This window comes from Amphiprion ocellaris, chromosome 22 (genome assembly GCF_022539595.1).
Source record: "Amphiprion ocellaris isolate individual 3 ecotype Okinawa chromosome 22, ASM2253959v1, whole genome shotgun sequence".
Lineage (NCBI taxonomy): Eukaryota > Metazoa > Chordata > Actinopteri > Pomacentridae > Amphiprion > Amphiprion ocellaris.
The window spans coordinates 9,622,879-9,642,010 of NC_072787.1; the positions used below are offsets into that span (position 1 = coordinate 9,622,879).

Consider the following 19,132-nt stretch of genomic DNA (forward strand, 5'->3'; position numbering starts at 1 on the left):
CCACTTCATTTGTGCTTTAAAGACTTTGAGATTTTGTTCCTGTCTTGATTTATCTTCATTCCTGTAGGATCTCCTCAGTCAGATCATGTTTTAACGTACAGTCATGATGCCTTGTGTGTGTGTGTGTGCGTGCGTGTGCGCGCGTGTTTGTGTGTGTGTTGATACTTTAAAGATTTGGATTTCTTGTGTCAGACCCTGACTGGCAGCCTATTGTGACTTCCAGTGGAGGTGGTGTGTACAGCGTGTCCAACCCCAGCCACTTACTGTCATATGTGGTCTAATTTCATGCTTACTTAGCTGTTTTAGCACTCCACTAGTAGATTAGCCTCATATGGAGGACAGTGTATGAGCTGATTAAGCACAGATGTACATTTAATAAGTAGAGAGAAGGAGAAAGTGGGCCTGTATAATGAGTCCATATGCTGTATGTGTCCTTACACACTGGAAGAACTACAGGCTGCACATCTTTCATCACTGAGAGTCAGATCTTTCATTTTTTAATACTTTGGAAGTCCAACTTTATTAGACTGGGAGTCATCTCATCAGCGTGTATTCTGGTGTATTTACAGGCAACACCTTTGCCCTCATGCAGCTTCATATGATCCACTCCCACCTCCTTTTTTCACTGCCAGGGCGATGCATTCACTGTGGCAGTCTGGCTCATGTTTACACCCAATATGCTGAACCTCACTGAGGCATATAAATTCATCCGGATCTCATCTGACGAAGAATATTCCTTAATGCACTTTACAGAAGCTTCATCCTGTAGTTTAGTGCCAAAGAGCGAACATCTATAGAGGTGTATGTTGTGTAATATCCCTCACACTGTCTGAACTATCACAGAAACACTGATTTCCACTGATAACCTCTGTGTCTGTGTGTGTGGATGCAGATATGCAGGTAGACACAGATCACTGGTCCAAAACTGAGAAAGTTCTGCTGTTTACAGCTATATTTTATCACCATGTTCATGTAAATAGGCTAATGGATAATCTCAGGTGTACTCAAAGTTGTTTCAATGATCACAGGCTTTCTGACTTATTCACTTTTGTTTCATGGAGTTTCTACTTTGGGACGTGTATTTTTAATGTAACTGTTGTCAATTGTTTGGAGCTACTAATGTGATGTCTGGTGATATGAAGCTCAGGGTTGTAGAATCAGAGTGACTGAGTGCTATTCCTTCCTCTGCCCTGCAGGTCATTGCATCCTGTGTATGGTGGATGTGGTGCCGGTGAAGAATGAGGATGGCGTGGTGATCATGTTCATCCTCAACTTCGAGGTCATGACAGACGAGACACTTCGAGACGATAAACAGGATCTGAACCATCGCCTGCCCACCTGGCTCGTTACAGGTACCTACCAACCAACCATGTTTTCATGTTGTTTGCTCAGGTTCCACGTTTTCCAGGGTTCCAGCAACACAAGTGATTGTTACAAAGGTGGTAGAAACACTTACTCACGCTTTCTTGGACCATCATCCGTGTTGCTGTGGCTGGGGGGTCCCCGGGGCCTGGGGGTTGTGGCCTGGGGGGGTTTTCCTGCGTGCCCAACGGGTCCCGGCTGGTGCGGTGTCTCTTGGTGGGCTGCGGGGGCTGGATTGGCTGTCCTTGTGGATGCTGCGGCTGTGGTGCGGGCTGGTGGCTTGTGGTGGCTCTGTCCTGGTTGGGTTGTCGGGGCGCGTTGCAGGGTGTGGGGACCTTGGGTGTGCTGTGCTCTCCTGGGGCCTGGTGCAGGGGCGGGGGTATGCAGGATGCCTCCCTGTCGGTGTCGCCGGGCCCACCACACTGTCCATTTTTGCCCTCTGGACTCACTTCGGGGCCTGGCTCCGATTTCCCCTGGCCGGCTCCCGGTGGTGGCCTGCTTTGTGCTGGGCTGGTTGCCATCCCTTCGATGGGCCGCTCGGCCCCTGTGTCTGGCTTCCTGGCTGCGGTGGGGGTGGGGGAGGGGGTGGGGGAGTGGGTGGGGGTGGGCGGGCAGGGTGGTGGGGTGGGGGGTTCTGGTGGGGGCTAGGGTGAGTTGGGTTGGGGTTTGGGTGGCGGGGGGGTCCTCGTGCCCCGCGCCGCCTGGGTCGGTCTTGGCGCACTGGAGTTGTTGGTAGTTGCTCCCTCTTGTTCTCTGGGTCCGCGTGGTTCACGGTGGCCCTGGTGGCTCTCTGGGGGTGCCGCCCTGTGGGCGGGGTGGTGGGGTGGGGGGTTCGGGTGGAGGCTAGGGTGAGTTGGGTTGGGGTTTGGGTGGCGGGGGGTCCTCGTGCCCCGGGCCGCCTGGGTAGGTCTTGGCGCACTGGGGGTGTTGGTAGTTGCTCCCTCTTGTTCTCTGGGTCCGCGTGGTTCACGGTGGCCCTGGTGGCTCTCTGGGGGTGCCGTGGTGTGGTGGGGTGGGGGGTTCGGGTGGGGGCTAGGGTGGGTGGGGTTGGGTTTTGGGTGGCGGGGGGGTCCTCGTGCCCCGGGCCACCTGGGTCGGTCCTCGTGCCCCGGGCCACCTGGGTCGGTCTTGGCTCTCTGGGGGTGTTGGTAGCTGCTCCCTCTTGTTCTCTGGGTCCGTGTGGTTCACGGTGGCCCCGGTGGCTCTCTGGGGGTGCCGCCCTGTGGGCGGGGTGGGGGGCTTCTGGTGGGGGCTAGGGTGGGCAGGGTTGGGGTTTGGGTGGCGGGGGGGGGGGGGGGGGGGGGGGGGTCCTCATGCCCCGGGCCGCCTGGGTCGGTCTTGGCACGCTGGGGGTGCTGGTAGCTGCTCCCTCTTGTTCTCTGGGTCCGCGTGGTTCATGGTGGCCCTGGTGGCTCTCTGGGGGTGCCGCCCTGTGGCTCCTGCGGCCCGGGGGGAAGAGGTGCCCTTGTTCGCTTGGCCTTGCCTTGCCGTGATAGCTGTTCTGGGCTTCAAGGGTCCTTCACACTTGCATGTTTGATCAGGTCTCGCCAGCTCCTGTCGAGTCCCATTGACAGCGAATGATGGGACCCGCCAGGATGTGCTGAGAGTCTCTCCAGAGTCGCTACACTAAACTCATTCTCTTTTTCACTAGTATCCTCTTCCAGCCTATTCTGTTCTATACTGTCAAGACATCCACAATTATGGTGTTCAATATTATTTGTTTAATTATTTATTGAATCTCTTTTTTTTTGTTGTTGTTGTGTTTTTCTGTTTTATTGATGGGCAGTTAGTAGTTGGGAATAACACACCACCTCACACTCTTTAATTGTAATAGCACCGCCTGTTAGTTTCTATCCCCGTTCGTCCTGTCCAGTCTTTGTTTCCCCTGCACATCACTGAGGTGTAGCACTGCCCTCCCTGGCTCATAATAGGGAATTCTAATAAAGAAAGTCTGCTTAGCTTTCAGGGAGGGCGGGTAATGGTCACACACATGCACTAAATATTGCTGCAAGACTAAAATATGCATCAATCTCATTGTCACGGCGTGGGGGTGAACCCGAGCAGAGAGCACACAGACGAGGGACTGAGGCAAGAACAGAGGTGGATTTTATTGTTTTAAACAGAGGTTAAGGGAGTGCTGGACGGGGTGGAAAAACTGAGGTCTGGAGTAACTGAACTAAAGCTGGGCAGTGGAGCTAGACAAGAAAACGGGGTTACTCAAGGCAAGGCTTTTTTTTTTTTTTTAAATGGAGAACTTTAGCAACGTGCAAGGCGAGACAACTGACTGCGTGAGCAGAGTTTATCTGGCAGGGTGTGGAGTGTGCAGCCGGCTTTTATGGTGGAGATGATCAGCAGGTGTGCTGCACCGCAGCTGCCCGGAGTTCTGTTGATGAGTAATTGCTGATGAACAGCAGCTGGACAGAGTAGCTCTGCCGAGCTGCAGCAGGAAGGTGGAGAGAGGAATAGGAGGAAGGAGAGGGAGAGGGAGGTCAGGTGGGGGCTGAAGCTGGGACAGAGGAGGGAGCCCTGACAGTACCCCCCCCCCACGTGCGCCTCCTGGCGCACGGCAAAGGCGTCCTGGATGCTCCCGGTGAAATCCCTGATGAGAAAGGGGTCCAGAATTTGCCGCCGGGGGATCCTTGTCCTCTCTTCTGGTCCGTAGCCCTCCCAGTCCACCAAATATTGCACACCCCTGCCTCGGCGGCGTACGTCCAGGAACTGGCTGACCGTGTAGATGGGGTCGTTGTTCAGGATCCGAGGGGGCAGAGGAGTAGGCGTGGGGGGAACCAGAGGACTCTCTTTAAAGGGTTTTACCTGGGACGTGGAATGTGGGGAGGACTCGCATGGACTGGGGGAGCTTGAGGCGAATGGCACAGGGATTAATTTCAGACTCCGCTTGGAAGGGGCCAACGAATCGGGGGGCCAGCTTCTTGGAGGGGACATGGAGAGGGAGATCCTTGGCCCTGAGCCACACTCATTGTCCTGGGGCGTAAACAGGAGCCTCAGAGCGGTGGTGGTTGGCCTGGTCCTGAATCCTCCTTGATGACTGGAGCAGGGCGGCACGTGTCTGGCGCCAGGTCCGGGCGCAGCGTCGGAGGTGGGCGGCTACAGAGGGAACTGCTATGTCCTCTTCGAGCTCAGGGAACAACGGGGGTTGGTAGCTGTGGACACAGTGGAAGGGGGACAGGCCAGTGGAGGCGTTGGGGAGTGTGTTGTGCACAACTCCACCCAGGGGAGTTGGGAGCTCCAGGAGCTAGGGTTCTCAGCGGTGATGCAGCGGAGCGTGGCCTCCATTTCCTGATTCAGCCGCTCCGTCTGACCGTTGCTGAGGGTGGAAACCAGAGGAGAGACTGACTGAGGCCCCCAGCGTGGAACAAAAGGCCTTCCATACCTGGGAGATGAACCAAGGCCCCCGATCTGATACTATATCCACCGGGATCCAGTGAGGGCAAAAGACGTGAGCCACCAGGAGATCGGCGATCTCCCCAGTGTAGGGGAGCTTGGGCAGGGGTAGGAAGTGTACCGCCTTGGAGAACCGGTCGACCACTGTCAGGATCACGGTGTTTCCGTTAGACGGCGGTAGCCCGGTAACCAAGTCCACGGCGATATGGGACCATGGTTGTCTAGGGATGGGCAGGGGCCTCAGGAGTCCCGTGCTGGGTTGGGTGCTGGTCTTGCTTCGGGCACAGACGGAGCAGGCTGAAACGAAGTCCCGGGTGTTCTGGTCCATGGAGGGCCACCAGAATCTCTGACGGAGAACCGCTAGTGTCCTGGAGACACCTGGGTGGCAGGAGAACTGGCTGGAGTGGGCCCACTGAAGGACGGTGGAGCGTGTGGTTTTGGGGATGAAGAGCAAGCCAGGTGGGCTGCCTCCGGGGTCGGGTTGCTGTTCCTGGGCCCGTCGGACGGAGGTCTCTATTTCCCAGGTCAATCCTGCCAGGAACCGTGACGCCAGGATGGGTTCTGGTGTCTGCGGGGCCTCCTCCTTGGTGTGGATCCAGGACAAGGCGTCGGGCTTGATGTTCCTGGAGCCGGGGCGATAAGACAGTGGAAAATTAAAACGACCAAAGAAGAGGGCCCACCTGGCTTGCCGGGAGTTCAGACGTTTGGCGGTCTGGATGTATTGCAGGTTCTTGTGGTAGGTCCATACGAGGAATGGTTGTTCGGCCCCCTCCAGCCAGTGTCTCCACTCCTCCAACGCCAGCTTCACTGCCAGGAGCTCGCGGTTGCCGATGTCATAGTTCCACTCTGTAGCCGTTGCTTTCTGGAGAAGAAAGCGCAGGGGTGTAGTTTGCCGTCTCCGGGGGCTCTCTGAGACAGCACCGCTCCTGCTCCGGTATCGGAGGCGTCCACCTCAACAATGAACTGTTGGCTGGGATCCGGTTGTATGAGGATCGGGGCCATGGTGAAGCGGTTCTTCAGGTCCTTGAAGGCGGCCTCGGCGGACCAGCAGAACCTCCGGGTGGTGGACGTGAGAGCAGTGAGGCTGGGGCGGAGAGCAGGCAGGTGGTGTGACACTGGGTGCTCCAGGTTAGGATTCTCCCCTGGGTCCAGTCTATGTGGGGATTGTGAAGCTGGAGCCAAGGGTATCCCAGAACTAGCGGGGTGTGGAGGTTCCAGAGAACGCAGAAGGACAGGCGTTCATGGTGGTTGCTTGATAGCAGGATAGGGATGGGGGTGGTACGGAGGAGGACCTGGGCCAACCGCCGACCATTCAGGGCTCGTGCAAACAGAGGGGTGGAGAGTGGCTCGGTGGGGATCTCCAGCTGATGGACCAGAGCTTCGTTGATAAAATTCCACTCGGCGCCTGAGTTCACCAGGGCAGAGATGGTGAACTGCTGGTCTCCCCATGTCAACGTGGTGGGAACCCGTAGTTGTAACAGGGGGGAGGACATAGAGGTCTGGCTCACCAGGATCCCCCCGGTCACTGGCGAGCCTGCCCTTTTCCCAGCTTGGCCGGGCAGCCTGCCGCGTAGTGGCCGACCTCCCCACAGTAGAGGCAGGCATTCCTCCTGCGGCGCTGTTGTTTCTCCTCCTCGGAGAGGCGGGCCTGGCCAAGCTGCATGGGTTCCTCCTCTGATGAAGACGGGGCATGAACAGGGGGAGGAGAGCGGGGAGGGGACTGGGTCCGGGACTGGGACCGCGACTGGGACCGCGCAGGCAGGGGTGTGGCTGGGTCTGGAGTCGTGGCTGGGAGGGCTGGAGGACATGGATACCTCTCTCCCGGTGGCATTCCCTGATCCGGTTGTTGAGACGGATTACCAGGTCGATTAGTTCATCAAGGGTGGAGGACTCGTCCCGGGTCACCAGTTCGTCCTTTAACCCCTCGTTGAGCCCCCTCTGGAACGCCTCCTGCAGAGCCGTGTCGTTCCAGCCGCTCTCCACCGCGAGAGTCCGGAAGTCGACGGCGTATTCTGCCGCGCTGCAGGCTCCTTGACGGAGGGAGTAGAGCCTTTTCCCCACATCTCGGCCTTGGACCGGATGGTTGAACACTTTCTTCATCTCATGGATAAACGCCGGATAGGAGTGGCAGATGGGATTCTGCGCAGCCCAGACCGCCGATCCCCAGTCAGGAGCCACACCCGTGAGAAGACTCAAAATATATGCAATACGGGACCTGTCTGTGCTGTAGGGGAGTGGTTGTAATTCAAAAACTAAGGATGTCTGCATGAGAAAGGCTTGGCAAGTCCCTGGTCCCCCCCATAATGCTCTGGCTTGGGCACAAACGGTTCTCGGGCAGCTGTAGGCACTGGCTGAGCCACTGCGGGGCTAGGCTCAGAAACTGGTGGAGGAGGTGGAGCAGGAACGGTAGTGAGCTGAGTGATCATGGCTGACATTTGATTAATTTGATCGGAAAAAGCATTCATTTGGTTGGCCATATTCTGGTTTGATGCAGCTAACTCCTGGAGATCCTGGCTATGCTGCCCGAGAAGCGTCCCTTGGCTGTTTACAGCCTGGAGCAGGTTGGGGGGGTGGTCAGCACCCCGCTGTGTGCTCTCCGGGTTCATCGTGGCCAGATAGTACTGTCATGGCATGGGGGTGAACCCGAGCAGAGAGCACACAGACGAGGGACTGAGGCAAGAACAGAGGTGGATTTTATTGTTTTAAACAGAGGTTAAGGGAGTGCTGGACGGGGTGGGAAAACTGAGGTCTGGAGTAACTGAACTAAATGGGGAGGGTGGGGGGTGACTGTACCAGGAACCAGCGGCTCGGTTGGCATCCTCCGTGGTGGGGGTAGGTTGGCGGCAGAGAGCGGGCAGGAGAGCCTCGTTCCACAGGCGGGGTGTTTTCCAGAGCCGAGGAGGGCGCACGGCAGGCAGAGACCCTCCACGACAAGTAGGGGATCCAGGAGGAGGCAGCAGGTCCAAGGTGAGGGAGGGGGGAGGTCTGGTCAGGGCTGGATCCGGAGTGCAGGAGATGGGGGGGCGCAGAGCAGGTGGGACCGGGCAGCTGGGTCAGTGGAGCTAAACAAGAAAACGGGGTTAGTCAAGGCAAGGCTTTTTTTAATGGAGAACTTTAGCAATGTGCAAGGCGAGACAACTGACTGCGTGAGCAGAGTTTATCTGGCAGGGTGTGGAGTGTACCGCCGGCTTTTATGGTGGAGATGATCAGCAGGTGTGCTGCACGGCAGCTGCCCGGAGGTTCCATTGGTGAGTGATTGGTGATGAACAGCAGCTGGACAGAGCAGCTCTGCCAAGCTGCAGCAGGAAGGTGGAAAGAGGAATAGGAGGGAGGAGGGGGAGAGGGAGGATGAAGGAGGTCAGGTGGGGGCTGAAGCTGGGACAGAGGAGGGAGCCCTGACACTCATATAATGTTGACACCCCTTTTTTGGATTTAAACAATGAGAATAAATGCAGACAGAAAGAAAAAAAAGTCAGGTGATTTTACTCCTGTAAATTCTGGGTTTTTGTGCTGACAAAAATGCTATTTTCATAAACTGTGTACTTAATGTTCCAGAGGGATAACCTCAGGGAAAGCATCTGAAGCAGGGCACAATAATGTTTGGAATCAAATGTCTCTTTTGTTTTTTTTGACTTTGTGCCTAAAATCTAATTCTAATCAATGCTGTTGTTCCAGGTTGTGGTAGACTGTCTTTGGCGTTGATGCACTTCAAATCTCCCTCTCTCCTAGCATGACCTCCATCACCTGCAATATCCTCAGATTTTCTGTCTCTACTTGTCTCACTTTCCTACTGCAGCTCTCATCGGCACCACAGTTTAATGTAGTTAATCTTCAGTCTCTCTGTTGGTTAAGAGCCTTATCCTCCATCTTACCTCCTCCTCTCTACCAGGTCGTCCACGAGGCTTCAAGTTGCGTCTTCCCCTGCTGCGCTCCTTATCCAACAGTAAAGCGTCACTTGACGACGCCGAGGCCGGTCACATCCCCATCGCTACTCCCCTTCCACTGCCTCCAGACCACCCCAGTCACGAGTCCCTAGGCCTGGGGGAGTTCCTGCCCCTCCCCCCCCTACCACCAGACCACCAGGAGCAGCTCAGTGGAAGCAGGTAGATGCTGGAGGGTTACTTTAACAGATGAATCGGCAAAGCTTTATTTACTGACTATGTAGAACACATTTTGTACTCATGAATGATTTTTATAAACAGGCACAAACATTAGAGCTCGCTGCTGCAGAGCAACCTTCTCATGGGCTTCTTACCAAAAATATTCTACCATACTGAAGTCTGAGGGATGTGTTCCTGGCTTTGATGTGTTATCTTTTTATGAGATTCGTTTTTGGCACTTTTTATTGATTTTAAGGTTTGATTTTCTCAACCAGACTCACTAACTTTTAACCCTTTAAGTGCCAAAGTCGCAATATTGGGACAAGCAACATTGCTGAACGTAGCAAGCTATCGCTGCAAATAGTGACTCATATAGTTACTACTTTACACCAGGAGATGGCGGACATCTGGAACTCCAATCTGAGCATCATTTGTGGGCATGTATTCATTCAAAGTTTTGGAGTTTATAGAGTTTGAAAACCGCCTCCCGGTCGAGGAGACGAGGGTCGCAGTCGGAGCGCAGCAGAGCGCAGGACAGCGCGAGAAAACTCACCATGCTGAGAGGTCTGTTCACTGTTGACAAAGTACTTTGTCAAGTAATGGCTGACTCAGTTTCTGAAGAGGAATATTCACTCTCTGATGAAGATGTTCAGTCGTCCAGTGAGACATAAAGTGACGCTGCGTCCGTGCGTAACGGCAGCGAGTCCGTGCGCCATGACAGTCCACAAGCAGCACATCCTGGAGCTGATGCTTTGCTTCACCGTGTCCGGGGTGGCAGGAGGGGACGTGGTGGGTGTAGCAGGGGTGGTGAAAACACCGCTAATAATGAGGTGGGTAGCGGGGATGCAAAAGAACGCGGAAATGGCAGTAGACGCAGGAGAAAATGCACTGATAATAGTGGCGGAGGCCGCAGTGGCGTTCACGGCCCTGCCGTAAATGCCGATGATGATGGTTGAGTTTGCTTGAGAGATGAGGAACAGTATCACGAGTGGATCAGACATTTTGATGAGCCTGTTGGGTATCGTGGAGACAGGGATCTGACAAATTCTGAGCCAAGCAATGCCATCTTGATCAATAAACATCTGTAAAAGTTATGTAATTGATATGTTTGCCGCCTGGTGACGTCATAATATGCAAATTAGATGAGTGAATTTACTCCCATCACAAACTTTGGATCATACTGATGATTTTACTCATTTACAGTTTGCCTTTACCTCTAATCATTTTCAAGTTACAACCTTTGGAAAAAGGGATATCAAAACTGAATATTTTATTGAAAAAACTGTGGCGCCTAAAGGGTTAACTTCCAAATCTTATCAAATAAGAATACATCAAATGACCACACAGAACCATCATTTCAGAGTAATGATGTGAAATGTTCATACTTGATGGAATCCTGATGATCCGTTTCCTCCTGTAGTGAAGTCAAAGCTCATTGTTGGTCATTCTGTTCTGTTCCAGTGCCATACAGTTCAGCAGATACTTCCTGTCATGTGGCTTCAGGTTCATCGATGGCAGTCTGTGAATATTGTCTCCCTTTTAATTCCCAGGTCAGCTCTACAGAGTTGGCCAGAAGACCGGCAGGAAGACCAGCGCACCTTACTGTGCACTGATCCTCCTGTAACCCACCACCCAGCTCCTCACCACCTGGTGGGTCCTCTCACCCAGTCCTCACCCTGTGTAGCACCCCATCACCGGCTCAGCCTCAACCCAGACGGCTCGGCCTCTAACTGCTCCCTGTCTCATAGCCGCTCACGGGAAAGCTTCCACAGTATGCGGCGTGCCTCCTCCGTAGACGAGATCGAGGCCATGAGGCCCGATTGGGACCGAAAGAACCGGAGAGCGAGCGTCCGGCCAGCCAGCAGCAGCACTGGTGAGAGAGGAACCGACAAACAGAGGACCTCTGATATTATTCCATCTGGTTTCTGATCTCTCTGTTGCGTTGTTTGGTTTTCAGGTGCGGTAAACAGCAAGTCAAACATCTTGAACTCCACCTCAGACTCTGACCTCATGAGGTACCGCACAATCTCCAGAATCCCTCAGATCACCCTCAACTTTGTGGATTTCAAACCTGACCCCCTCATCGCCTTGCCCTCTGGGGAGATGGACATCATTGCTCCATGCAAACTTATTGACCGGACGCACAATGTCACAGAGAAAGTCACACAGGTAGGAAAGTGTGTCTGAGTGGATGGAGTGTGGTGTTTGTGTTGTCTTTTGGAACCAGTCTGGGCTGCTGATACATTTTGTCTTCTGGCTCAGTGTTGGTTCCCTGTTCTCTCTGTTTAAATTGGACGCTTTTGCTTGCTATAAGTCTTTCTGGGTATAAAATGCTCACAACACCAGCTCAAGTGAATGAGAATGAGATTGATTGTGCTCTGATGAGAGGATGATGAAAGGTGGTGTGGCGGCATTCTAATTACTGCTAACTGACTAAGAGAGTAATGGAGAGAGGACATATGGGACATCTTGTGAGGCAGTGCTTTCATTTCCTGAGTCCTTCATAAGCTTGTGTTCTGGAACTGCTGTTTCCCGCCGCAGTCAGAACAGCACAGTTGCTTTCCGTCTTCACAGACACAACTTCATCATCATCTCCATCGCGTCAGGAACTCCAGAAAACGCCTCTACCTCTCTCTGTAGATGTTCAGTCTGAAGATCTGTCGACTCCGTGTTCCAGAAACGGTGTCTGTAAATCCTGTTCTTATTGCTTAGGAGTTGATATAGAATGATATAGAATGGACAGAAACTGATTCTATAGAAAGAGTTGTCTCTGTGGCTCGAGTTTCTGTTTAGAAAATGGATTTGTGTCTGGATAATTTTTACATCTGCAAAAAAAACATTTGTCACAGCAGAGGCAATCATATAGAACTTCAGGAGAGAAGGAAAGTCTGCTTTGACCTCATTTCATTTAACAAAGGTGCTTGTTCTGCTACATTTAACAGACAAGTAAAAGACTCACTCAGGATCGTACAGCAGCTCTTTGGGTGCCGCTGTCAGAGGAGAGCTTTAATGAGGCAAACAGTCACACAAACAAGGCTGTTTTTAAGGCACGTTTTCTTGTCTACTTTGCAGAAAGTTAAGTATCAGGCATTTTTTTAATCAGAGGAAGATGTCTTGTAGAGGAGCAGGTTAATTAAGATGCTCCATCCCAGATCATTATTCTACTTGTTCAGAGGGTCTTTGAAATGTTTAGTGGAATGAGGAGTGCTAAAAGAAATGTCTTTAGCCTGTAGAAGATCACAATGGTTTGTGAGTGGCAGATTTTTAAATGAGACATGCAGAATGAGGTGAATATGATTAAATATCATGATTATAAGTGTGGATTGGGTAAATTCTTCCAACGAAACCACATGATTAGTTCAAGGACTGACAGAAAATTGAAAGTCAGATGATTCTTTCTGTGCATTTGGCTCTGATGAATGGTTTCATTTATCCATTTTTAAATAACATAGCATGCCCTTCGAACCCACCGGTGGGTTTTGGGCCTCATGCCTTTATACCCTGCAGAATTCATGAAACTTAAAAACTTCCAGTGATCCGACAAAGATCTCTCATCCTTTAGAGTGACACTTGAAAACAGTGTATCATAAATCACACCCTTTCATGGATTTAATAAATAAGGATCAATCTATGCCGATGTCAGTTTGTCCAGGTTTGTAGTTCCTTAAAGCTGTGCTGGGCAGTATTACTTGGTGTCAATGTTCAGCAATTCCATAATTACATTTCAGCATGTTGTAATTGAAGTGATCTAAGAGGAAACTACACGTCTGCACTTCCTGTTTGCTCCATTTTCAGCCCTTAGACACTCTAACCTGTTGACCCGTCACAGGACTTCTCAGTTGAAGTCAGACAGCAAAAAGCAGCAGAGTTGGCAACAGGAGGAGGCTGTGCCGTGGCAGGAATCCCAGTTGTGGATGTAGATTTGTACTGTGACTGTTTTTGCTCATCTGAGCCACGTGCACGTGTTTGACCTCATCTGGTGGGAGGGCTTAAGACATCAGATTAAACCCTTTTATGTTTGTTTGTTTTTGATTCTTTTCCGGATTACTGCAGCTTTAATTAGCTGAAAATATAAAGCCTTAATAATGGTTTTGGAAAGCTTTTCAATCTAATAAAATGCAAACATCACACAATGCAATGGCAGTCTTAACTCATAGATTTTATTCTCATATTCTGTGTTTATCTGACTGATTTTATTACGATCTTACAGCAACCCAACTGGAGTCTAATTGGAAACGAAAATCTATGACTCCTGCTCAGTAGTATATTGTGATTTAAATTGATATTACACATAATGGGTCTAGTTTTTTTTTTTTTATGGGATGCCAGAGATATACTCCAAAGTTATTTAGTTTGTTTTCAACATGGAGGCGATGAAGTTCTTAAATTCCAAATTGTCAGTCTGGTGTTTTTGTCTGTTTCTCATGTTTCTCATGTTTGGAAGCCCCTGCTGAGTAATATGAACAAAGAGCTGAAAAGATTAAGTTAAGCTCTCTGCTAGGACTGTAGTCTGTGTGGAATTACTAAAGAGGAATATGAATGATCCTTCTTTCATATTGTCTGGGTGAGACATTATGCTCTCTTTACTTTTCTTGTAAGAATGGGAACATCAATGGAGAATAAGCCAAAGTAATGGCACAACACAATCTAAACCTAATGCAGTCATCTACACAGTGGAAGGTACAGCTGGTCAGGTCACAGCATTGACCCTCAGTGGCTGCATGTGGATATGCACACACGTGCATTAACCAATGCTGCATACTGTAGCCGTGTTACGGATGGAGGAAACAGCACCAGCTGGTGTCCCCAAATGCTGTCCTCTGCTATTTATATAGCTCTATTAGGAAGAAAACATTAAATTGTTTTCATTTTTCCTGCATATATCTGACATCTCATGAATATGAAATGACTCTGGAACATTTGACTGAGGATGTTTGAATCAGAAAAACAGCAATGGGTAATGGGACAGAAAAATAACTTCCTGAACCCAATGTAACATTCTAGCAGCATGGTGTTTTAGTGTGTCTGATGTTAGGTATCATAAATTACCTAAAGACCTGCCTCTAGCTGCCCTCTGACCTTCCTGTAGTCCACCAGTCGGCTGCTTTTAGGAGACAACAGCAGCTGATTTCACTGAACCTTCACCTATAGAGAGGAAATAATCAGTTAAATCTACTACTGAGCTCTGTGCTTCAACTTTAAACCTTCCGACTCTGTGATGTTTGTGGCCGATGCCTGAGAACTGACTAAATAAGAGCACCTGCATTACCAGCTGTGGCCTGAAGATGGCAGCATACATCAGGAAGAGCGATGACAGGCCTCATCAATCCCTCAGAGGAGCACAGAAGAAGATGTTGAAGGCAAACAAGGCTGAATAATTTACGTGTTCCATAAAACATCTGACACCCTGAACACATGCAGAATTTCTCCTCCTCCTGAAGGACTTCTGGCTCTGTCCCCTTTTCCTGCTTTCTGTTGGTTTTTGCCTCTTTGTGCTTCTTTGTGACCAAGCTGCTCTCAGACTGGCTCATGAACGCTCACTTCTCTTTCTGTGCACATGGAAATGGCTGGAAGTTTCAATGCAAATGTCTGTTCTTAGATTAGAGCTAACTGCTGCTTTGCAAACAATGATGAAACGCCTTCTTTTCTTGGACTTTTGTCTCTGTGTGAACTTGAGTGCAGGTGAGCTGTGACTGATGCAGTCTAATAAGGGAGGCTGGATCATGGATGGATAGGGAGGAGATCCTGACACGATGCTCAGGAAGAGGAGGTCTTAATTAGTGTTTGGAGAAGCTAGAAGGGGACCGGTGCAGAATAAAACTGGGATCATGGCTCATTGCGCACTCCAGTGTCACTCCTAGCTCCAGTGACCATGGTCATGTTCTATCGGGGACATTTTATTAGCTGTGGACACATTCAGCCAGCACAGCACTCATACAATATTCCTGACACCCAGCTCCATGCATGGCAGTCCTACAGCCATGTGAACACCCACACATACACACAGTAGGATAAACTCACTCACAACACCCTGATGCTCCCTTGTACTCAGAGCCCTACACCCAAGCTGCCACTTAGCTCCAGCAGCCCGTCACAGTGGGATCCAATGGAGCCATGGATGGCACACACCACACCGGGCAACAAAGTGGTAGGAACCGTCTGCATCTCCTGGAAATGTCTCAGATAGAAGGAACACAACTTGTGTTGGGAATCTGAGGTTTGGTGCATGTGTTGTTGAATTTAAAATGTTAGGAAGGTCTGTGCATCAAATGCCAGAGTGTTGATGCTCCCAGCTTTTTTTCAGTTTCTGCTGTAGAATGTTGAAACACAGAAACAACCATCCTGTTGTTTTTGATTTTGTGGCGTAACAGAAGTTGTAGCTTAGTCTGAAAGTTGTACAAAGTCATGACTTCTTATTTTCAGCAGGTCTGATATGTAGATGAATTACTGCAAGCTCACTGACAGAGAAACTGACTGACTGAAAGCAGAATGTGCACTCTAGTAGTGTGTCTTAAATCACTAATTGTTTACTACACAGTGGGCTACATTTACTGTTTTCCATTTGATTTGAGTGTCAGTGTTGGGCGAGTGTCAGCTTATCCGTGACGTAGCACCCTGAAAAATGACAGTGGAACAGAAAAGTAGGATGCATGGCACAGACTGTACTTTCAGCCCTGTCTTCCACAAGTTCTCTAAACTACTTTGTCATTTACATTTTAAAAATGATGTGTTGTTTTATGTTCCCTTTTCCCCTCCCCCTCTCTACCCCCTACATCTCTATCTCTCTACCTCTCTACCTCTCTACCTCTCCACCTCTCTACCTCTCCACCTCTCTACCTCTCTATCTCTCTACCTCTCTACCTCTTCTGTCCCTCTCAACCTGCCCGGCCAGCAGGCAGATGGGTCCCCTCACATGAAGAGCCGGGTTCTGCTCGAGGTTTTTTCCCCTGTTAAAAGGGTGTTTTCCTTGCCACTGTTGCCTTTTGGCTTGCTCTGGGGGTCAGGCATATGGGTTCTGTAAAGCGTCTTGAGACAATTTGACTGTAATTGGCACTATATAAATGGAATGGAATGGAATGGAATGGAATGGAATGGAATGGATCGGATCGGATCGGATCGGATCTCAAAATGTGAGAATGAGACCTGGTAGGAAACTCTTCTAGGATGACAAAGTCCCGTCAGGAGGATGATGGTGAGATGGTCAGTCTTAGGGTTCATGTGTCTTTGTTTTCACTCACTGTTTGGTTATCTTTGGGAAAATATCACATTTGAGGTTAAACTACAACCTTTTCACAACATATTTGAAGCTTCTTCATTTTGTAGGACTGAATGGCATAGATGTGTTGATTAGAAATGTATTTTTAACACATTACAAATAAACATTCAGTTATGGATCAGTAGTGGATGTTTGGCTTCAGGGAAGTGAAATTCTCCGACATCATTCTGTAGAAAAAGTGTTTGGGACAAAAAAAAATGAGATGACAGCCTCACTAGTTTAATGCTGAGCACCGTGGTGGAGAAACTGTTAATGGAAATAGTTGCAATTAAAATGATTTACTGGGCTAGTTTTATTTCTCTCCTCTCCCTGCTCAAACGCTGCAACTTTGGCTCAAACTGTTTTACCCCAGAATATTTCATGAAGACAAACACCCACACATAACATTTTTGTTGGTGTTAATGGTTTAAAATAAAGTGCATTCTATTTATATTCTGTGTCACCATGTGAAACTACAACTACTTTATGATTTCTGAGCTGTGTGTACAGACTATTTATGCAGAGTACTGTAATGAGCTTATCAAAGAACACTTATAGAATTACATTACAGACTTCCATATTTCTTTAATGAGCTGACTTTACAGGGAATGAGAGGAGGGCGTCTCTGTAGAGTCAGCAGGACTGTCTCACGGCTTTACTGTACTGTGCTTCTATATGCATCCTCTGCTGTGATGTGGAAAGGCATAGTATAGGACTGAGAGGATGTACTGCAGTGCTGTTTGTCTTTAGTAGTTATCCGTCTCATATCTTTCTACTGTACAGTGCAGTGGGGAAGTTACAGGTTCAGAAGCCTCTGAATAAATACTTTTGTGTTTCTTATGCAGTCAAACCACACGGCGTTGTGTTTTTTTGTCATAGGATAAAATTTAATTCATGATATTAATCTTTGGCTTTTCTTGTAGTGCACATAGTGCTTGTTGTTGTCATTGGAATTAAACAGTAATAAAGTTGTTTTTTTAAACATTTATTTTGCTTTTATTTAACCACGTTAGTTCACTGAGATCAGAGATCTCCTTTAAAGGGAGACCTGGCTGAGAGGGCAGCAGCATAGTCACATTAAAATCAGTAAACAACAGATAAAATTAACATTAAAACTTGCACACAGACAAGTTAAGCTGTAATGATTTCACCAGAACTTTAAACTCATTTAGTGTAACAAAGGCTTGAAGTTAAAGTTTAGATTGTAATTTATTCCAAGCATCAGGTACAGAAAACCTAAATGCTTTCTTGCCCAGTTCAGATCATACTTCGGGGATGACATCCTGCAGAGTATCCATAGATCTGAGATTGTAACTTCCATGTTTCCTTGTGGAAAGACAAGACAAATAGGAAGGAACAATACCCAGAATGGTTCTGTAAATAAACACATACCAATGACTTTAATGGTTTAATCTTAAGATTCTTGACAACACATATAATAGAACTGAGTCGATGTCAAGACTGTTAGAAGGCAGCCTTCATGGTGTGTTCGCTGTTTTTTATATTATTGTGTCGTTCATAGTTCTTAGTTTCTTCCACTGCCTTTAATAAACAGGTTATCACTTGATTTAAATCTACTTTGTCACAAGTTGCTGTCAGGATCCAGATTTCCAGTGAAGTGACGGCCGCTCAGACTTTACAGCAGCCCACTTATAGCTGATATTGTTCTGTGAGTAGGAGGCTAGTGCTGTAAAAACTAGTGCAGTCTCAAAGTAAAACCTTAATTATGCATCAGGGAAATCTGCTGCACACTTAAAGCCATGTTTTGTTGGAAGATTAAAAGTGTAACAGAGACTTTGATCAGGGTTCATTTCCCTGCATGCCACTGCTTCATTCATGTTTGTTAGAGCTCAGAGAAGCCGTGGCTGCAGCTCCTTTATTCCAGTAATTGAATTCCCTACCAGTCAGTCTGATGATACATACTTGCATTGGGTCATGAGTATGCATGAGCTCTCTAAATAGTGTATGACGTGAATGATTCAAAAGTAGGTATTTTTAGCAGTGCCACATGTTTTTTGCTGAAAAAGCGCCAAGAGGGCAGGCTCTAATGTGACACTGCAGTTGTTTTGGTGAGAGATGCACCTCTGGCAAAGTCCCACATCAGGGCTGTGTCCGTTAAATAGGACATAAATTAGCAGAAACGAGGGCTTCATGGTCTGTCAAATGAATAGCATTAGTCTGCCTACCTGGAGGAGAAAGCATTATCCAGCCCTCTGTGATTAGAAGACATCTGTGGATGTTAATTGTTTAGAATTGTTGCCATAATAACTCCTTTATACATGAAGTGTGGGACGTATCTTAGCCACTGGGCGTGTCTGAAAAACTTTCACTACAGTTCAAAAGTTTGGGGTCACTTAGAAATGTCCTTTTTTTTTTGAAAGAAAAGCATTTTTTTTCGATAAAGATAACTTTAAATAAATGACAAATCCAATGTAGACATTGTTAATGTGGTAAATGACTATTCTAGCTGGAAACAGCAGATTTTTAATGAAATATCTACATAGGAGTACAGAGGAACATTTCCAGCAACCATCACTCCTGTGTTCTAATGCTACATTGTGTTAGCTAATGGTGTTGAAAGGTTAAATATTGATTAGAAAACCCTTGTGCAGTTATGTTAGCACATGAATAGAAGTGGGAGTTTTCATGGAAAACATGGAATTGTCTGGGTGACCCCAAACTTTGGAACGGTAGTGTATATATGGTAAGCATCTCTTTAAAACCAAAGATATGTATTAAATTAGGTACTTTGATCGTCTCAGTGTGATCTTGTCCACAAATTACCCAGCACTTTATTTATTATTGAAGAGGAATTACTTCTCCACCAAAAAGACAAAAGAAAAAGGATTTATTTGTCCTTTTCAACCATACTCCATGGCTTCAGGAACATTGTCCCTGTTTTCAACATGCATCTTATAAAGACATTTAAGATAGGCATGAGTACAAATTACCTAAATCCTTCTTAATTTGGGTTATTTTTATCACTGGGGAGCAGTTTCCAGTGTGACAACAT

At 48.5% G+C, this 19,132-nt stretch overlaps 1 protein-coding gene across 3 annotated transcripts in view; it reads left to right on the forward strand.

Annotated features, from left to right (window-relative positions):
* kcnh2b (potassium voltage-gated channel, subfamily H (eag-related), member 2b) overlaps positions 1-19,132 on the forward strand; it is a 359,465-nt gene that overhangs the window by 203,926 nt on the left and 136,407 nt on the right. For all 3 annotated transcript variants that reach the window (XM_055007076.1, XM_055007075.1, XM_035955229.2), the window contains 4 exons: positions 1,197-1,352; positions 8,654-8,867; positions 10,415-10,737; positions 10,822-11,033. In XM_055007076.1, the coding sequence (XP_054863051.1) occupies positions 1,197-1,352; positions 8,654-8,867; positions 10,415-10,737; positions 10,822-11,033 (905 nt within the window). The remainder of the gene's footprint in view (positions 1-1,196; positions 1,353-8,653; positions 8,868-10,414; positions 10,738-10,821; positions 11,034-19,132) is intronic.